The sequence below is a fragment of the Meleagris gallopavo genome, chromosome 21, assembly GCF_000146605.3.
Source record: "Meleagris gallopavo isolate NT-WF06-2002-E0010 breed Aviagen turkey brand Nicholas breeding stock chromosome 21, Turkey_5.1, whole genome shotgun sequence".
Taxonomy (NCBI): domain Eukaryota; kingdom Metazoa; phylum Chordata; class Aves; order Galliformes; family Phasianidae; genus Meleagris; species Meleagris gallopavo.
The window spans coordinates 5,747,372-5,764,520 of record NC_015031.2 but is presented as its reverse complement, the minus strand read 5'-3'; the positions used below and the strand labels follow the sequence as shown (position 1 = coordinate 5,764,520).

General features: G+C 37.6%; 1 protein-coding gene across 4 annotated transcripts; it reads right to left on the bottom strand.

Annotated features, from left to right (window-relative positions):
- On the bottom strand, positions 1-17,141 carry KIAA0753 (KIAA0753 ortholog). 4 transcript variants are annotated; one of them, XM_010721956.2, is made up of 17 exons: positions 17,019-17,141; positions 16,805-16,910; positions 16,365-16,469; positions 14,693-15,305; positions 13,335-13,441; positions 12,988-13,050; positions 12,074-12,289; positions 10,765-10,975; positions 9,433-9,659; positions 8,391-8,560; positions 6,572-6,658; positions 6,280-6,367; positions 5,771-5,854; positions 4,339-4,509; positions 3,532-3,613; positions 1,578-1,695; positions 1-1,400 (listed from the first exon to the last, which is right to left on the bottom strand). In XM_010721956.2, exons 3-17 carry the CDS (start codon positions 16,452-16,454, stop codon positions 1,151-1,153), a joined length of 2,577 nt encoding a protein of 858 aa, XP_010720258.1. In that variant the 5' UTR covers positions 16,455-16,469; positions 16,805-16,910; positions 17,019-17,141; the 3' UTR covers positions 1-1,150. The 4 variants fall into 4 exon arrangements, with proteins under 4 accessions (XP_010720258.1, XP_010720259.1, XP_010720260.1 ...); XM_010721957.2 differs by having other exon boundaries at positions 5,771-5,851; XM_010721958.2 differs by having other exon boundaries at positions 10,777-10,975.
- Positions 17,142-17,149: the final 8 nt, after the last annotated feature.

The window sequence follows — 17,149 nt, the reverse complement described above, 5'->3', positions numbered from 1 at the left end:
TTTTTAACTAGTCACCAGGGACTTCACCCGATTGCCACAACTTTTCAAGTATCACTGAGTGGCTTACATAAGTTAATTCTCTTAGGACTCTGGGATGTAACACATGGGGACCTATAGACTTCTGGATGTTCAGCTTTTTCATGTGGTCATGAACTTGATCTTCACTTACAGTTACACTTACAGGATATTGCTTCCCCAGTTCCCTCCTACAGAACCAAACATTTCAGGACTGTGTGGTGAGCAGTCATCAGGGAAGACCAAGGCAAAAAAAGTTAAGTACCTCAGCCTTCTCCTTGTCTTTGTTACCAGCTTGCCTGTGTCACTCACTAAGAGGAGTACAGCCTCCTGGACTTTCCTTTTCTGGTTTAGGTATCTCAACTAGAAATAGAAACATTTCCTGTTCTTCTTGGCATCCTTGCTAAGTTTACTTCAAGTTCGGCCTTGACTTTCCTGATGCCATTCCTACACAGTTTAGCAGCTTCCTTATACTCTTCTCACAATACCTGTCCCTGTTTCCACTGCCTGTGCGTATTCCTCTTGCTCTTCAATTTGGCTAGCAGAACCCAGTTCAGCAATGTCAGTCTCCTCCCTTCCTTTCCTGACTTGCTACACCTGAAGATGGAGAGCTCTTGCGCCCTGAGGAATTCTATCCTTAGTCTGGTTCATAGCAAAGGATAAATATTTCAGGCTTAAAGGTGTTAAGAGATCTCTGTTTCTTCCTTTTTCAAACTCTTGTATACTAATTCTGCTTTAGGAGTAATAATTAACATACTGTGATGCTCATTCTAAGGCCACTGAAGTAGATAGGAAGCATCTTACTGATTTTAGTTGCCACTGAATGAGGCCTTACAGAGAGCAATAAGGTTTAAGGAAAAATGAGATAAGTGGCCTCCAGACAACAGTGGACATAACAGAAAGGAAAATTATTTTAACGTAAAAACACAATTGTTTATTGGCCCCTGTGAAGTTCATCTTCAGAGTTTTGCAAATATTCTGAAATATAATAAAGCTACTGTATCCAGGACCTTTTCAGCATAGCAGGGGACTGTTTCTTCTAAACATTTTTTTAACCCTTATTTTATATAGGAAGATTTATAATGCCCTCTTGTGGGAAGAATTAAGGACAGAAAAAACACCTGATAGATTCACTTCAAAAATACAGGTAGTTCACATACCTTTCAGCAATCTGCCATGGATTGAAGCTGCCTACTGCTTCATGGAAAATAAGGTTTAGGTGATGCTTGTATTTGCTGCTGTAATCCAGGATGTTCTGGAGCATATGCTTTGTAACTGAGAAAGAAACATAGGACTTTTTCTGCACAGAATTCTGAGTGAAGGGCTGCAGAATATTATTTCCAGTCAGCAATTTCTCCTGAGCTACTTTGTTTTTGTCAGTGCCACTGGAAATACAAAAGATTTAATTAAATCAGGATTATTAAGTTTTTTGGTTTTTTTTTTGAAAGATCAGAAAATGACTTCAAACAGTAAGCATAATTCCCTCCAATACAAACACTACAATGAATGTGCACAGTAAAAATGCACCACAGTTTTGTCTACAATCAAAGTATTCTACTTACTTGTCATCAAAAATTTCAAATGAAATGTCAGTTTCTGGTTCTGTCTGTCTAGTTAATCTGGTTATCTGAATTGAATGAGGAGATGTAGGTATTTGAGTTATTAATGCCATTTGTTGATCTAGAAGAAAAAAGATAACATTAAAATATGTTTCTTTGGAAAAAAAAAAACTACAGTTAATGCAGTTAGAACCTCATAAAAACTTTTGCTTCCTTCATAGGCATATTCTACAGGTAAAAAAAGACAAGTACTAAAGCTGACAAATCCCTAAAAACGAAAATTCAAGAAAGGATATCCAGGAGCTCAGTGTATTGAAGCTAAGCATTTTAGGCATTCTTCCTTTAGTATAAGTGTAGTTTGTTTTTATCAGTGAATACTTCTCTAGAACAGACAGAAAAATATCACTCAAAAGTTAATGTAGTATATTAGAACTTGTCAGTAAATCCAACATACAGAAAAAATGAAACAAAATTTGGGGTAAGTCTTTATCTGTCTTATTGATAGATTTTGTAAAACAACGTGTAAAACAACGCATTTCCATTAAAGTTAGTATGTGACCAGATCCTCAACTTGGTAAATTGATGTAGCTTCATTTTTGTATTTAATCAAACAGAAGGATAAAGAAAGAATACACTAAACACTCTGAGATTTAGACTTACAAATTCCCGTCACGAAGAGCCCAACAACAACAAAAAAAAGTAGCTTCAGGAGATTTCAAACTTAGAAAATAAACTCTTTCTTCTGAAGTAGATTCAAACAGCTCACAGATGAGATGAAGTATATGTACTCCAATTAGAGACTATAGTATAAAATCTTCACTGCACTAAAATCACTACCCGCAATTTATAAGAAAATAAAATATCTAAGTTAAGGAATGACAAATGCCCTTAAAAAGACAACATTAAAACTTAACATGTGATGACTGGTGGTATATATTAAAGACTCCTATCCTTCAACTAATTTACACTAGCAGTGCTTCGCATGCAAATATACACTCAACAAAGGCAAACTGAAAATAATAGCCTGTTCTCAGAATGGATCCTTCTTTTAGCACTGTATTTCATAGAATCATGCAACGACCTGGGTTGAAAAGGACCACAATGTTCAGTTTCATTCCCCCTGCTATGTGCAGTCGCCCACCACCAGACCAGGCTGCCTGGCCTTGAATGCATCCAGGGAAGAGGCATCCACAACTTCCTTGGAAAACCTGTTCCAGTGCTTCACCAGCCTCTGGGTGAAAAACTTCCTCCTAATATCTAACCTAAATCTCCTGTCTCAGTTTAAAACCATTCCCCCTTGTCCTATCACTGTCCACCCTCGTAAACAGTTGTTGCCCCTCCTGTTTACACACTCCCTTCAAATACTGGAAGGCCACAACGATGTTTCCCCAGAGCCTTCTCTTTTCCAAGCTAAACAAGCTTTTTTTCAGAAACATTCCTCTCAAAGGAGCACCTATAATCAAAAATATGTCTGAATAGTTGCACAGAAAAAACACAAATCATGGGCTGAACAGGCAACTAGCCTGTAAAAAAAAAAAAGAAAACAAACTTTTATTTCCTTGGGAACACAAGTAAACTGCCTCTAGGCTCTGCACCTACAAGAGACTTGTTTGTGAGAAACTGCTCTGTAGCTGCAACTGAGTATCCTTGTTTTCTGAGAACAACCTCGACTAGACTGATTCATGTTGCTTTATTGTCTCCCAGTTATACAAAGGGCAGGCAAAGACATCTTGCCAGCCAGCCAGCTTTGGTAACACGGGGGTCTCTAACAAACTGAAGAATGTTAACTTGCCTCTGCATACTTTCTTTGGGATTTGGCAAACCTTATGCAGAAGCATTCACACTTTTGCATTACAACAGTGATATATGATCACACATAATCACTTTGATTTCAATTCTTTGAATTCAAAGACAGAGATGCCAAGAAAATAAGTTGGCACTGAAGAAGCCTACTTACCAGTTTTATCCTCTTGGGCCCTGAATTCTGAATCACTGTACACAATCTGGGTGAATCTCCTGCATACAGTTTCCTGATATCTCTGTTTTTAAACATAAAAGTAATCAATTAACACATGCTTAACAGTTCAGCAGTAACAGTTATCACTCGATAAGAAAGCAGGTCATGATCCTCCTTGTCAGAGCAGGATTATTTTCCATGGTTAATGTAGTACTGAAAAGGAGTAAAAGGAGAGATGAAATAACAGATAATCATCTCATTCAAAATCCTAGACTAGAAGATTCAACTACTCCCATTTCAGATCAACAGCAGTTAGTGAAACAACTGATGGGCTTTCTTGCCTTATCGACAATGAATTCAAACATATGCCCAAGCATCTTAAATGGATATTGCATACTGTAAGCTTCATGCTTTCAGCTTACAAATAAATCTCAAGTAAATGGTGCTAAATTCAGTAGTTCTAATTTAGGACAAGTTTAACTGAACAGAAAGGAAATAAGATTAGAAACAAAAACTCTGGAAAAGCTTATTAAAGTTTGAAAAAGTAATGCATTGGGGGGAAAAAAAAAAAAATCAAGCAAACTCAGGTCTGCCAATCCTAACGTTAGCAATAAAACCATGAGGTCAAATATCCTTCTGTTCTTACACAATTTTTTGCTGGAAGAGGAAACTCCTTCTAAGTCTCCCATTTCATACCACAGTCGTCTGACCTTGTTTTAAAGAATGCAGATACCTACTGGTATTATAATTATTGTCAGTAAACCAGAAACTAGCCCTATCAGATCAATGAATAGATTAAAAACTTACTTCAATTTCTTCCATTCTTTGCAACATTGTTTCCAGACTAGGACCATCAGCCACAAAGAGATTCTCAGCCTGAAGTCTCTTACGCTGCTCCATATTCCAAAGTTCCTGAGCAGTATCTTCCAAAAGATCATCCAGTACCTTTTCACTCAGAATATCTGCATTTGCTGCAATCTGCCAAAAAAAAGCAAAATATACACAGTCAATGGGGAGAGAAAAAAAAAAAAAGAAGGAAAAAAGAAGAAATAGAAAAACTTTGAGGGGAAAAAAAAACAATGCTTATAAATCACATATTTCTTACAGCACCTGCTGGTAAGAAGCCAAATGTCATTACAACTTTTCAGTGAAAATCCAAATAATTTTGTTTCTCTTCCACTCACATAGTAAGCCAAATCAATAAAACAGCTTGGTATATTCATACCAATAAAAATCATTGAATGTGGATGAAGCTCTCTACATAACTAAGTTTCTAAGTTCCTAAACAGACGTTCGGAAATCACCTAGGATTCAAGAATAAGAAGCGAAGGCCCTCATATTACAAAACATGCATTTAACAGAACATACAGGAAAAGTCCCACAGCAGCTGCCAAAGTTAATGAATAAATATAGAAGAGTACAAAGTGAGTAAACTAGGCCAAAGCTGTAGGTTTCAGTTGTGTCCAGTTTTACCAACTAGAATCATAGAATTGCTTGGGTTGGTAGGAACCTTACAGATTACTTTATTCCAACTCTGCCATGGGCTGGGTGCAGCCCCTCCAGTCAGACTGCGCAGGGCCCCCCTTCCAGCCTGGCTTTGGATACCTCCAGGGTTAGGGCAGCCACAGCTTTTCTGGACCTTTCTCTATGAGACAGGCTCACAGCCTTCTCAGTAAAGCATTTCTTTTTAACATCTAACCTAAACTACTCTCTTTTAGTTTAAAGCTATTCCCCCTTGTCCTACTATTCCCCCCGTGCCATGCTATGATATCTCTATTCATAGAATCACCAAGGTTGGAAAAGCCCTCCAAGATCATCCAGTCTAATTATCCACCTACCATCAGTATTTCCCAATAAACCATGTCCCTTAGTACAACATCTAAACAATTCTTGAACACATCTGGGGACAGTAACTCTATCGCCCCCCTGGGCAGCCTGTCCCAGTACCTGACCACTCTTTCGGAGAATAAATTTTTCCTGATATCCAACCTAAGCCTCCTTTGGCACAACTTGCAGTCATCCCTCTTGTCCCAGTGCTAGTTACCCAGGAGAAGAAGCTGACCTCTATTTTGCCACAACCTTCTTTCAGGTAGGTTATAGAGAACTATAAGGCATTATAATCTGTACGGTGTTGGAAAATATTAAGTTCAGAAAATTATCACTACTTTTCTAGACACATTTTGCCACATGGCAAAGATAAAAACTCAGGTTTTCTCTATGACATGTAGATAGAATATACCTTCTCAGCTACGTGAGTTGAAAGCTGTCTTATAATTGAAGAATCCTTCAAATTACAGTTTGTTTCCAAGGAAATATCGATCTGCTAATAAACCATAAAACCAGTTAGAATAATGAACCTTCTGTATTATTAGTCATAATTACTAGTAGAGAAAATATACTTAGACATTAAACATGGTTTATATTAATTATTAAAATAATCTTATCAAGTCCAGTTATGATTAGTGTAGAACAGTTATGATTGTTCACTACTTGATAATAAACTGCTAAGAAAAGATGATTAAAAAAAAGAACACAGCTTTGCCAACTTTGGTTACGATAATTTAAAGCCTACATACTGAAATGGAAATACACTTGTCAACTGTCCCAAAACTGGGGACTACTGACTATACAAATCATTTGATATGTTTCTCCAAAAAACTCCTTACTTGCACTACGTTGAAAGCAAACATTATATTGACCCTTTATAAATGTACCCTTCAAATACTGCCATGAGCCTGACTGTACTACCTGTGCCCTATCCAATGGAAGTTCTAGGTGCTCACATACTGCTTTGTCAACTTTGTCTGCACCCTGAGTTGGAGAAGCACCTTGCAACCTAGACACACACACAAAATAAGAACAAATGAATTTTAAAGTTTAGCATAACAACAGTAATAAAAAAAACAAAAATAAAAAAAACATAAATCCACTTTTTGGGGAAGTGGAAAGTAGAGAAGATTTTCATATTGCTAGTGGGGATAGTAGAAAGATTATACCAAGTTCTGGTATCACTTATTAGCTCTTCTGGGCAAGTAATTACCTTAGCTTTCGTACTTTTTTCATTTCTCTTCTGTTAAGATCAGTCAGAACTTTCATTCTTGAAGCTTCTGCTTCACACCATGCTAGTCTTCAAATGTAAGACAAATACATAAAGAGAATTACAAAACACTCATTATTATAAGAACTGGAGAATGAAATAATTGGATTCTGAATATTAGTTTATAAAAATTTTGAAAACATTTATAGAGAAAATTAATATTGGCTTCAATATCACATAAGCCAGGAAATTCATCTGAGAACCAGTGATCTTCAATCATCCCTACACTACTGGTTAAAAGACAACCTCATGGCTATCTGCAAATACTGCCTAGATAGACAAGTTCCTCATCAGCGCGCACTGTCTACTTCAGATCCAGCAGCTGGATCTCCTGGTTCAATTGCCAGAAACAGCATGGGAAACTAAATATGGGGAACCTGAGTCTCCAGAATACTGAATATATTTTTTACATAAACAAACCTAGACCATAATACAGACAAGGAAAAAAAATACCTATTTTCTCCTTTTGGAATCAGGAGATCACATTTGTATTCTCACTGCAGTGCTGAGATAGTAGGCTAAATATTTTACGTTTTCCAAATGTAGTTAGGTGGAAATATGAATGAGGAACATACCAACAAATTGCACCTTAAGAAATGGAGAGGGACTAATTAACAAAGTTAATTTGAGAAAGAATGAAATCTTAGGAAAAGGAAGGAATACACATTACTTCACTGCTGCAATTCTAATAGTTCAAAACAACGTCTATGAAACAGCAAGCTTTCCACAGACAAAACCTAGAGCACTGTGTGCAGTTTTGAGTCCCACAGTGTAAAGATGTAACGCTATTAGAGGGTAACCAAGGGAGGGCTATGAAAATGGAATAGGGTCTGGAGGGCAAGGTACATGAGGAGAGGCTGAGGTCTCCTTGGTTTATTCAGCCTAGAAGAGGGGAGGCCTCATGGTGGCCTATAGCTCCTCACAGGGAACAGGGGGGCAGTGCTGAGCTCTGTTCTCTGGAAACACTGACAGGGCCTGAGAGACCAGCATGGGGCTGCAATGTGAGAAGGTCAAGTGGGGGTCAGGAAATGGTTCTGTGGGCATGAAGCAGACACCCTATAGCTGTAGGCACAGCCTTGAGCTGCCAGAGCTCAAGGAGCATTGGGACACCACTCTCAGACAGAGTTTGAGTGGTCCTGTGTGGAGCCAGGCATTGGATGTGATAGTCCTTGTGGATGTGCATTTCAGCACGGGATAATCTATGATTCTGTGATTAATGACTGAATTACTTCCTCCAGAGAAGGCACCAATAGAAACTCTTCATTTAGATAAGTAATTTCATGACACTTGAAGGAACACACTACTGTTACTTTTACCGCTGTCAATTTGAACTGAAATTAGCTGATGAGTTTCAAAAACCATTATAGTAGGACTGACAGACACAAATAGCATAATAACAGGTTAGTTAAATAAATTTAAAAATTTAATCAGAGCACCAGCATGGCAAACGAAGTCCATTCTGCATACTACATACACTGTCAGTGCTTTGCCTAGTGCACTTTTGGCCTGTGACTTCCAGATGATATTCAGATGTGACCCAGGAAAAACACAGGGCAACGTTTTTTTCCCATGCTCTGTGAACGAGGCCACTTTATTATGAGTGAGAAATAAAACCACAAATATCCAGTTGTGAGCTGTGCTATGCCACTTGCCTCTATAGTCTGAGAGATGGGCCCAGCCCATCCTATTTACTACTACAGATACAGTACTATTTCCACAGAAAAGTAGGGCAAACACTGGATCCACTGGACTATGAACATACCGTTTAGGTGAAGCAGGAGATAACGTAGAGTTTGGAGGCACCCAGGGTATGCTGCTCTCCTTAACAAATCGTTTGCTCTCTTTTAACTGAAAAGCTATAGTTGTTTCTTGAAATCGAGCATGCTTTCCTGGAGACTGTGTTTGCCTTGGTTTTAGAGATCTAGGCATTCCCTTAAAATTAACACAATTACATTAAAAACATGCATCTCCGTTGCTTAATTTTTAAAGTATTTTGTATTCTGCTTTAGAATTTGTTTGGAAGTCATGTCTCCTTACTTTACTGAACAGCTGACACATGTGGAAGATTTAGAACTCGTTTAAAGACAAGTACAACTGTGCCATAACAAAACATGCTTAAATTTTGCTATTTAATTTTTTGCAAACACTTCTAGGGTAATGCTTTATTTGGCCATCAAACTGCGAGGTCCACTCCAGAATTAATGCCTTGTTTTATTACGCTGGCCCACAACGTCAGAGGTGGATGTTAGTGGGATGGCAGTAGAGGTTGAACCTTCCTCCCAGTATTCTGTTAAATTTTACTTCTGGGCAACAGACAGCAGCAGAGGAGCAGTCTGATAAAATGGTGTCTGACATGGAAGCGCACATGAAGCAAAGGTGTGGAACTGAAATTCTTCAAGCAGAAAAAATGTCACTGACTAACATTAGCATTAGCACAACAATACTGCTAAAGGCATTTTACATGACAGAAGTGACCAGTAAGAGGAAGACATTTCAGCTTTAAATCCTAACTGAAATTTAATCACATTAATTTCAAAAATGAAACCAGTTTTGAGCAAACAATTCTCCTTGTTTATCCTGTTATTCATTCTTGATAAGCAACAACACAACTTTCAAAAAACTGATAAAATATAACCATCAGAAACAATGGAGGCAAATAACATTGTTTCTTTCCCTATACTTCTAAACTCAGATTAAAATATATATATAAATGTGGAAGTACAAAGTCTAAAAGTGCCTTACACTAATAACAAATCACAGAGGACAAGATGAAGAAAGCATAAATTCATTTAAAACTTGCATACCTGTGATTTTGCAGGTAATAACATGTCTTTCTTCCTTAAAGAGCTACTTTGAAGGATCCGATCTTTTTTTACAGGTCTAGGTCTCACTAGTGCATCTAGGCTTCCCTGTAAAATGGTACTTCTTTCTGAAGTGGGTAGATCATTTGCTTCCTGGAATTTATCATGCAACATATGAGTGTGATTGTTCTTCTGAACTGCCGAAGTTTTTGCAACATATTGATGTTTATCTGTATCAAAAATAATTAAGAAATCTTCAGCTGTAAGTTCAAAGGGGCAAGAATCATCTTTATGTCTATATCCGACTTTTCTGTTGTGGTAGATATATCCAACCACAACGTTTAAAGCTCTACCATAATACAAAAATATCAAAATTAAAAGCAAAACTAACAACAAAAAAACCCTCATTTTCTGACAAGCATTAATGTAACTGTGATTAATCGAATAAAAGATTTAGCGTTATGTGTGTGTACACATATGAATAAATATACAAGAAAACATATACGTTTATATGGAGAATGCATATACATACACAAAAACACAGACATAAGCAGTCATGTAGTAAGCAATAATAGATTTCATGAGGTGGCAAAATATTGTAGATATCAACGATTTCAAAACACACTGGGAAAGAATAAAGTCTATTTCGTATATAATGTAAATGAAGAATAAAGAGAAGTAATTCCCAAAGGTTGCATCTCAATCCGGCAGTGGAAAACAGAGACTTCAGTTTAACTGTTAGTTAATGTACCTCTAGGTACTGAGACTGTGATTAGCGTACAGAAGAAATGAATGGATTGTCAAGAACAAAAGCCACATCTCTCAAAATCTTTCAAAAGCAGAGAAACTACACAAAGTAAGGAAATTCTGAGCCAAAGCTTCAGTACATCTTTTCACTCCAAATGGTTCTACAAAACAACAACAACTTTGCTGGAGACTTGCTAACAAACAATGGCTGTATTTCAAAAGAATATGTTCATATAGTGTTTTCAACATAAATGTATGATATATTCTGTGTGCACCAGTAAAACTAATTTGCAAAGTATCATTTAGGTATACATTGTAGAAAAGCAATCCAAGTGTAGCCCACTGTAAAGGAACTAGACAAAAATTAAAACATGATGATGATGATAACATAAAGAGGCATATAAACCTGCAAGTTAATCGCCTAACAGTAACTGCTAGGGAAAAAAAAGCCACTAGAAGTATAACAAAGCTACATGAATCTGATGACTGCATATGGGCTGTTGCACACTTCTGCCCAGCAAAATGTAACACACTAAAAAACTGAACTGAGAGTGTAAGTTAACTAAAATTTAGTAATAAAATACAAACCAATCAAGAGACCTCTGGCAGCTGGAGATTTTCTAGGTCCTTGTCCATGTCGTTCCTTTAAGATGAGGGGCTTATTTTCTCCTTTTGGAGTTGTTAGCTGCTTTCTGACTGGAAATGTCACAGTGTTCACTGGAGATTTGCCGTGTGATGTTGAAAGACATTCCTTCAGTTTTTTGGGAGTTTGTTTCTTTTCCAGCAATGAAATCAGATCCTGCATCAGATATTTATAATTTTAATTACTTTCTCAGTAAACATGACATAATAAAGAAAAATAAGTTTAAGAGATTCTGAGTAACTGGAACTTTTTAATGTGGCTTTGTTGCGTTTTTTTGTTTGGTTGGTTGTTTTTTCGTTTGTTTGTTTTGTAGTGACTAATCCTGACTGCTTGCTCATGCAGAAGCATCTTTGTTTGACTAACTTAATCATATAAGAAGAGGTCTGCATTTTTTTAAATTCACAATTGACTAGAAAATTATCTACTTAAAGCACATTAAAAAATAAATTGACAGAAAATCTACAGACAAAGAAATGCCCACATGACTAAGATAAGACAAACACATTTTCCACTGAGAAGTACAATGTTAATTCTACCTCCATCCCTATTCTGAGGCAACCTGAGTGTTAAAGTGCTCATAAGCAGTTCAGCACAATAAAAACATAGCTCTTACATTTAGAACAATATTTTAAGGTAAATAAAATATCTTGCAGCTATTGGATCAGCTGTTTTTATTTGAAATAATTAAATACTGATTGCAGAATAGTTCCGGTTATGTAGGTTATTACTTAAAAAAAAAGCGTAGCTAGAAACTACAGCAGGAAATGTGAATTTTTGTGCTATATCAACAAATGTCATAATACATCAGATATTACTAACAAAATTAATTTGAAGGGCAGAAAGCTTTAAATTGTAGCTACTGTCTACACAATTCTGCACCCACCACTGTGTGTGAGGCAGAAAGACTCTTTGCTAGTCCTGATGACTAAAGGATGCACAGCAGAACAACAGACATTTAATACTTAACCAACATATCAAATGCAATTCTTTCAACCTTGAAAACGTGAAACGAATCAGAAACTTGTGTTCTGTTACCACTATCACCTCCAGTCCTTATCCTACCAGGACAGTGAATAACGACAAGAACATTATCAACACAAACTGCAGCAGTAAGCTTCTGTGAACAGGATGCAACTTAATTTAGTCTACTCCTATTTATGAACATTAGAAGCACATCTATTAGAAAATATGGCCTTTTAATAATAATAAAAAAAAAAGTTGGATATTCTGCAAAAACAAAACAGTTATTCCTACCTCAACTTGCATCAAAATATCTAATATAACATCAGAAGTTGAAGAATCTGGTTCTAGTTTGGCAGAACAGAGTGACAGCTGTCGAATGAGACTGCCCAGCTCCTTGTAGTGGGTAGGAATCCATTGCCCTGTTTGATCAGTAAACTGATTGGCAAATGCCTGCAAGGCTCGTATAGCTCCTCTGTGCGCTGCTGCCAATCTGGATACTGCTCGGGACTGGAAAAATGAAAAATATATACCTTAGTACTATAGTTTCTGTAAGTATTGATACTATTCACAGAATTGTTACCATTTCGTGTATAAACACTCAAGATTTGGAATAATTCAGATGGAGATTAGGCCGCTTTTCAGGGAAAACAAAACATTCGTTTAAGAAGTCATCTAAAGATGCTACACAACACTGCACATATCAAATTCATGTTAGATTCAGCTAAACAGCATAGTGTTATAACTGCGTTGTAATTCCTGGTGTTTCTACTGTTTTATACCTATAAAGTCATGGGGCTGATCTCGTGTACAAAAGCACAACTATAGGACATTCTCCAAACCCCAGTGTCTGTTTTCTTTTTGAAAAGAAAATACAAGTGATGGATGGAAAAGCACAAGAGAATAATGAGTCAATATTGGCCAAACAATAGCAGTTATCACAGCATTATTTTTCTGAAAAATCATGGACTAATGTGAAAATCAGAAAGAATGGCTACGACTGAGTGACATGAATGCGAAATTAAAAATAATAAGAGTAGAACAGAGTGTAATTCAGAAAAGCAAGTGGAATGAAGTAGAAACCACATAAAAGCAGGCCAACAGTCTTTTCCACACCAGTGTACTGTAAGCAGATCTTAGAAGATGGAAGGAGCAAAGGCAGCATGAGACTAAATTAAATATATTTCTGTGCAATAATTTCATCTTACCTTTTTAGTATGTTTGATTTTATGAGGACTCAGTTTTTCTAAATCATCCTGAATTTTTTTCACCTGTTCATCAAGAGCGAAGTGGGGAAAATCAGTTAGAATTTGCTTCCTGTCTATAAATGAACAATGTTTTCACTGTAACATCTGAGTGAAAGTTCTTTTCCCCCCCCAACAGTGATGCTCATATCTCTAAAACTACTCATAAGTGAAATTGGTCACATCACTCACACCCAAACTAGAATGCCGTGGAAATTCAGACACGTTCCCATTAATCTGGATTGTTTCAGTTCACTTCACTTCTGTCAAATTTATCACAATAAACAACCCAACATGAAATCTACTTGTACCTGTTGCTGGAGTACATACAGCATCTGAGCTGACCGTGCAGCTTGCTTCTGCCTTTGAGTGCAAGCTTGTTGCTGTTCATCAGCATCTAAGTTTTCTTCATCTCTCTCTGAGAAGCATGAAATATTAAGTTTTATGTCTTAATTTAACATGTGAAAATCCAGCCAAATGAACAAATACAATTTAGCAACAAGAATCTTTCATGCAGAGCATCCTGGAGCAGTAATGCAAGTTACTTTAACTCTACATTATGTATCTGCTTAGTATTTGACTAAATACTCTTATATAATACACCTTTTCAGATTTACAAAATCAGTTTACAAAATTACTCATGATTCCTTAACCTCATGACAAACTTGCAAGTAAAATGCTCCAAGTTAGAAATAAACTTAAACCTCCAGGTAGTTATTATAAAGGGACCAATGCAATGTTATGGGTCTGGCTGGGATGAGTTTACTTTTTTCATAGTAACTCATACAAAGCTGTTTTGGATTTATGACTTAAAACAGTGCTGATAACACATCCAAGTTTTGTCTTTTGCTGTGGAGCAGGTGCACAGTTTCAAGGCTTTCTCTTTTTTCAACTCTGTCCCCCATGTGAGTAGGTAGGAGGTACGGGGGTACGCAAGAAGTTGTGAGGACTCACAGCTGGGACAGCTGAACCAAACCAAAAAAAGGGATATCCCATGCTGTATAACAGCATGCTCAGCAATAAAAAGTAAGGGTGAAGGGAGAAATGTAGCCATCACCCAGAGATTGGTCGGGCACTGGACTAATTGTGAGAGACAGCACTTGATTGCAACTGCATCATCTGCTTTGTTTTTCCATTTTCCCTTCACTTACTAAGCTACCTACTTCCCAACTCATAAGTTTTCTTGCTTTTGCTCTTCCTGTTCCCTCCTCTGTTCTGCTAGAGGAGGCGATAAGCATAAGCAGCTCTGTGGTGTTTTCATATTTAGACCAACACAGTGTCAGAAAGAACATTAATCATTACACCACACACCTATAAACTAGGTAAGTCAGTTGACTCTTATCACAACTAAGAATGTGGTTAATCATTGTACTGCATTTTGCAGTCAGAAGCTTGAGCTAAGATGTCTACACCAATATTAGGTTATTAAATAGCCTGCCACTAATTTACTGCCATTGCAAGCTGAACTGGAACTCACTACAAATACTCAAAGATATTAAACCTTGTTATTATCTGTCCTGGTTAACTATTCCACTTGTTTTCCTATTCTCGAAAATCCAGAATTAATCTGATTTTAATGCAAGTCAAAAACAAACAAACGAGTAGAAAAAAGAACAAATCAACAAACTCTCATGCATTTACATATAATAATTATTGTTCAGTCTTACACCTTTTTTAGTTAGGTCTTCAATTTTCTGGACACAACTTCTTAATTCTTTTTGCAGCCGTTGGATTTCAAGAATATTTTTATTTTCCTTTATTTTAACATTTGTCTTGGGCTCTGGTCTTGTATTACGGGTGAGCGAAGAGCCTAAAACAGCTGGTATTAGCATTCTCTCATTTGGTGTGTAGAGATATACTTTTGTACCAGAGGTGGTAGTCTTCATTTTGGAAGGCTGGACAAGTTTCTGGTGATATTTCAGCTGAGTTTGAGACTCAAGCCCATTTTTCTTTTCTAGACTTCCAGACACTTTGTTTGTCTGCTCTTGTGACTTCTGGGCCAACAATGATTTATTGACAGCACCTCCAAACAACTGTTGCTTCACTTGCTCTTCAAGATGCCTTCGTTTTATGTCCCTTTTGGCTAGATGAATGGCCAATTTTAGTCTCTCTTCAGATATCACTGAAAACATACCAGAGCTTCTTACACTGGGGTCATCACTTCCACCTAGATTTCTCTGATCATTAGACGACTTCAGTTTTTCTATTATAATTGGATGTGGATTAGAGAATCTGAGAGATAAGTTTTCTGGAACTGCTGGAACATTCCTATTAAACTGGAGCTGTTTTAAAGTGTAAACAGAAATTAATGTTACACAGAACCATTTACGTGGATGAGGAACCTCTAGTGCACAAAGTAAGAAAAACAAAGCCTCTTTCACATTACAGTGCTGTATAATCAATGAATATACAGATGTTATAATTATGAAATAAACCAGAGTTTAGCTAAGCAGGTTATTATACCAAAGAGAATAGACAGAGTGCTTACTCTCATCCTGGGTTCACTGTAAAACTCGAAAGGAGGGATCTCCAGAAAGAGATCCTTCCCTACTGGTGGTCAGCTCTTATGGGTCTAGGAGAGGTAGAGCCAGGCTCCACCCCTTCCAGCAGCCCAGGTGAATTGCCTTCACCTGTGCTCCCAGGGCTGACTCATTGCTTGCCTCAAGTGATCAATCAGAAGTGTAGGCTGTGATTCAGCAGTTCCCATACAAGTGCATTCTGTCACGATGGTATTTCTCTAGCACATGCAAGGATTCCCTCCACTCAGATAAACCTCAGTATTCAAAATGACCTTGAATTATTCATATAGGTATTCTTGTAAATAACACTGCATACATATTTCCACCTTCGGGTAGGCACCCACAGTGAAAAATCTGCTCCAAAATGACCATGTAACAGACAATACCATTGCAAAGACTTTAAAGAATTCTAGCAATTAAATTAATAAGTTGTAATGACAACTACATTAGTAATATAAAAAGGTATTATTTGTATCATATCAGAAGCAGAGTTACAAAGGTAACAGACAGACAAATGATGATGGATGCACGATGAAGAAGAAATGCAAAACTAAAATGCAGTAACAGAATAAAGTTTCCAAGTTCAGTGACTATGTGGTAAAGTAGAAGGCTAAGACAGACAAACAGTATTTACAGGTGTAGTTTCAGTTCCATGCAAAAAAAAAAAAAAAGGGTTAAGATTATGAGTGACAGGGTTGTGAAAGCAAGTATGAAGATCTCACATTCATGAATGGCCTATCCCAGGAAATGGGTCTCACTTATCTTTTTGTAGTGATCACAAATGAAAACCACTTCAGGACTGCTGAAATACTCAAACAATACCTGTGTTGGTAAAGACTTTGCTTCACTCCTGTACAGCTGGGTAGTGGGTGTAAGTGGAGCATCAGACAAAGGTGGCTTGCTTGGCCCCATCACGTTGACCTGATGCTGAAAACAGTTATTTTAACATACGTTACTATAGTTATTATTAACTTATAATCATACGCCATTTCTATTTCTGAAAAGGAATACCAGGTCTTAAGTGCATAACAAACAGATAGAGAACCAACCTGAGGAAGCACACAGGAACAGGAAATAAATCAAGTGTCTTTATTCAGGCAGCGTGCAAAATGGAAAGTACGTTCCTGTTACTTAATGCAACATTTACCGTTTACATCCTTCTTTTACACACTCCCAGAAACGCTGAGGAGCAACGCCACGGGCCGTGGAGCTCACGTTACGGCCCCTCGGAACACTGCAGGACTTCCATAGCCGTCACCTACCTACAAGGGGAACGGCGTACTGCAGAAGTGTGAGAACAGAGCAGGGCAGCGCTCAGGACAGCGGGCTCGTGCCTTATCGCCAAAGGAACGTCGATCACAGGGCGTTCTTCAAAGAGAAGAATTTGAAATATAAGCTATGTGTCGAGATCATCAGAAAATTATATCTCTTGCATTTGACCTTGGGAATTAAAAACCGAAGCTACTGCTTCTTTACCAGCCGAATCGGAACTCTGCCGCCGCTCCTCAGCTCGGCCCGCTCCGCCTGTCGCCGCCGCCCCCGAGCTCACCGACCGGTGCCCGCCTGAGGCCAGAAGGGCAGCAGAAAGCCGCGAGCTGCGCCCGGTG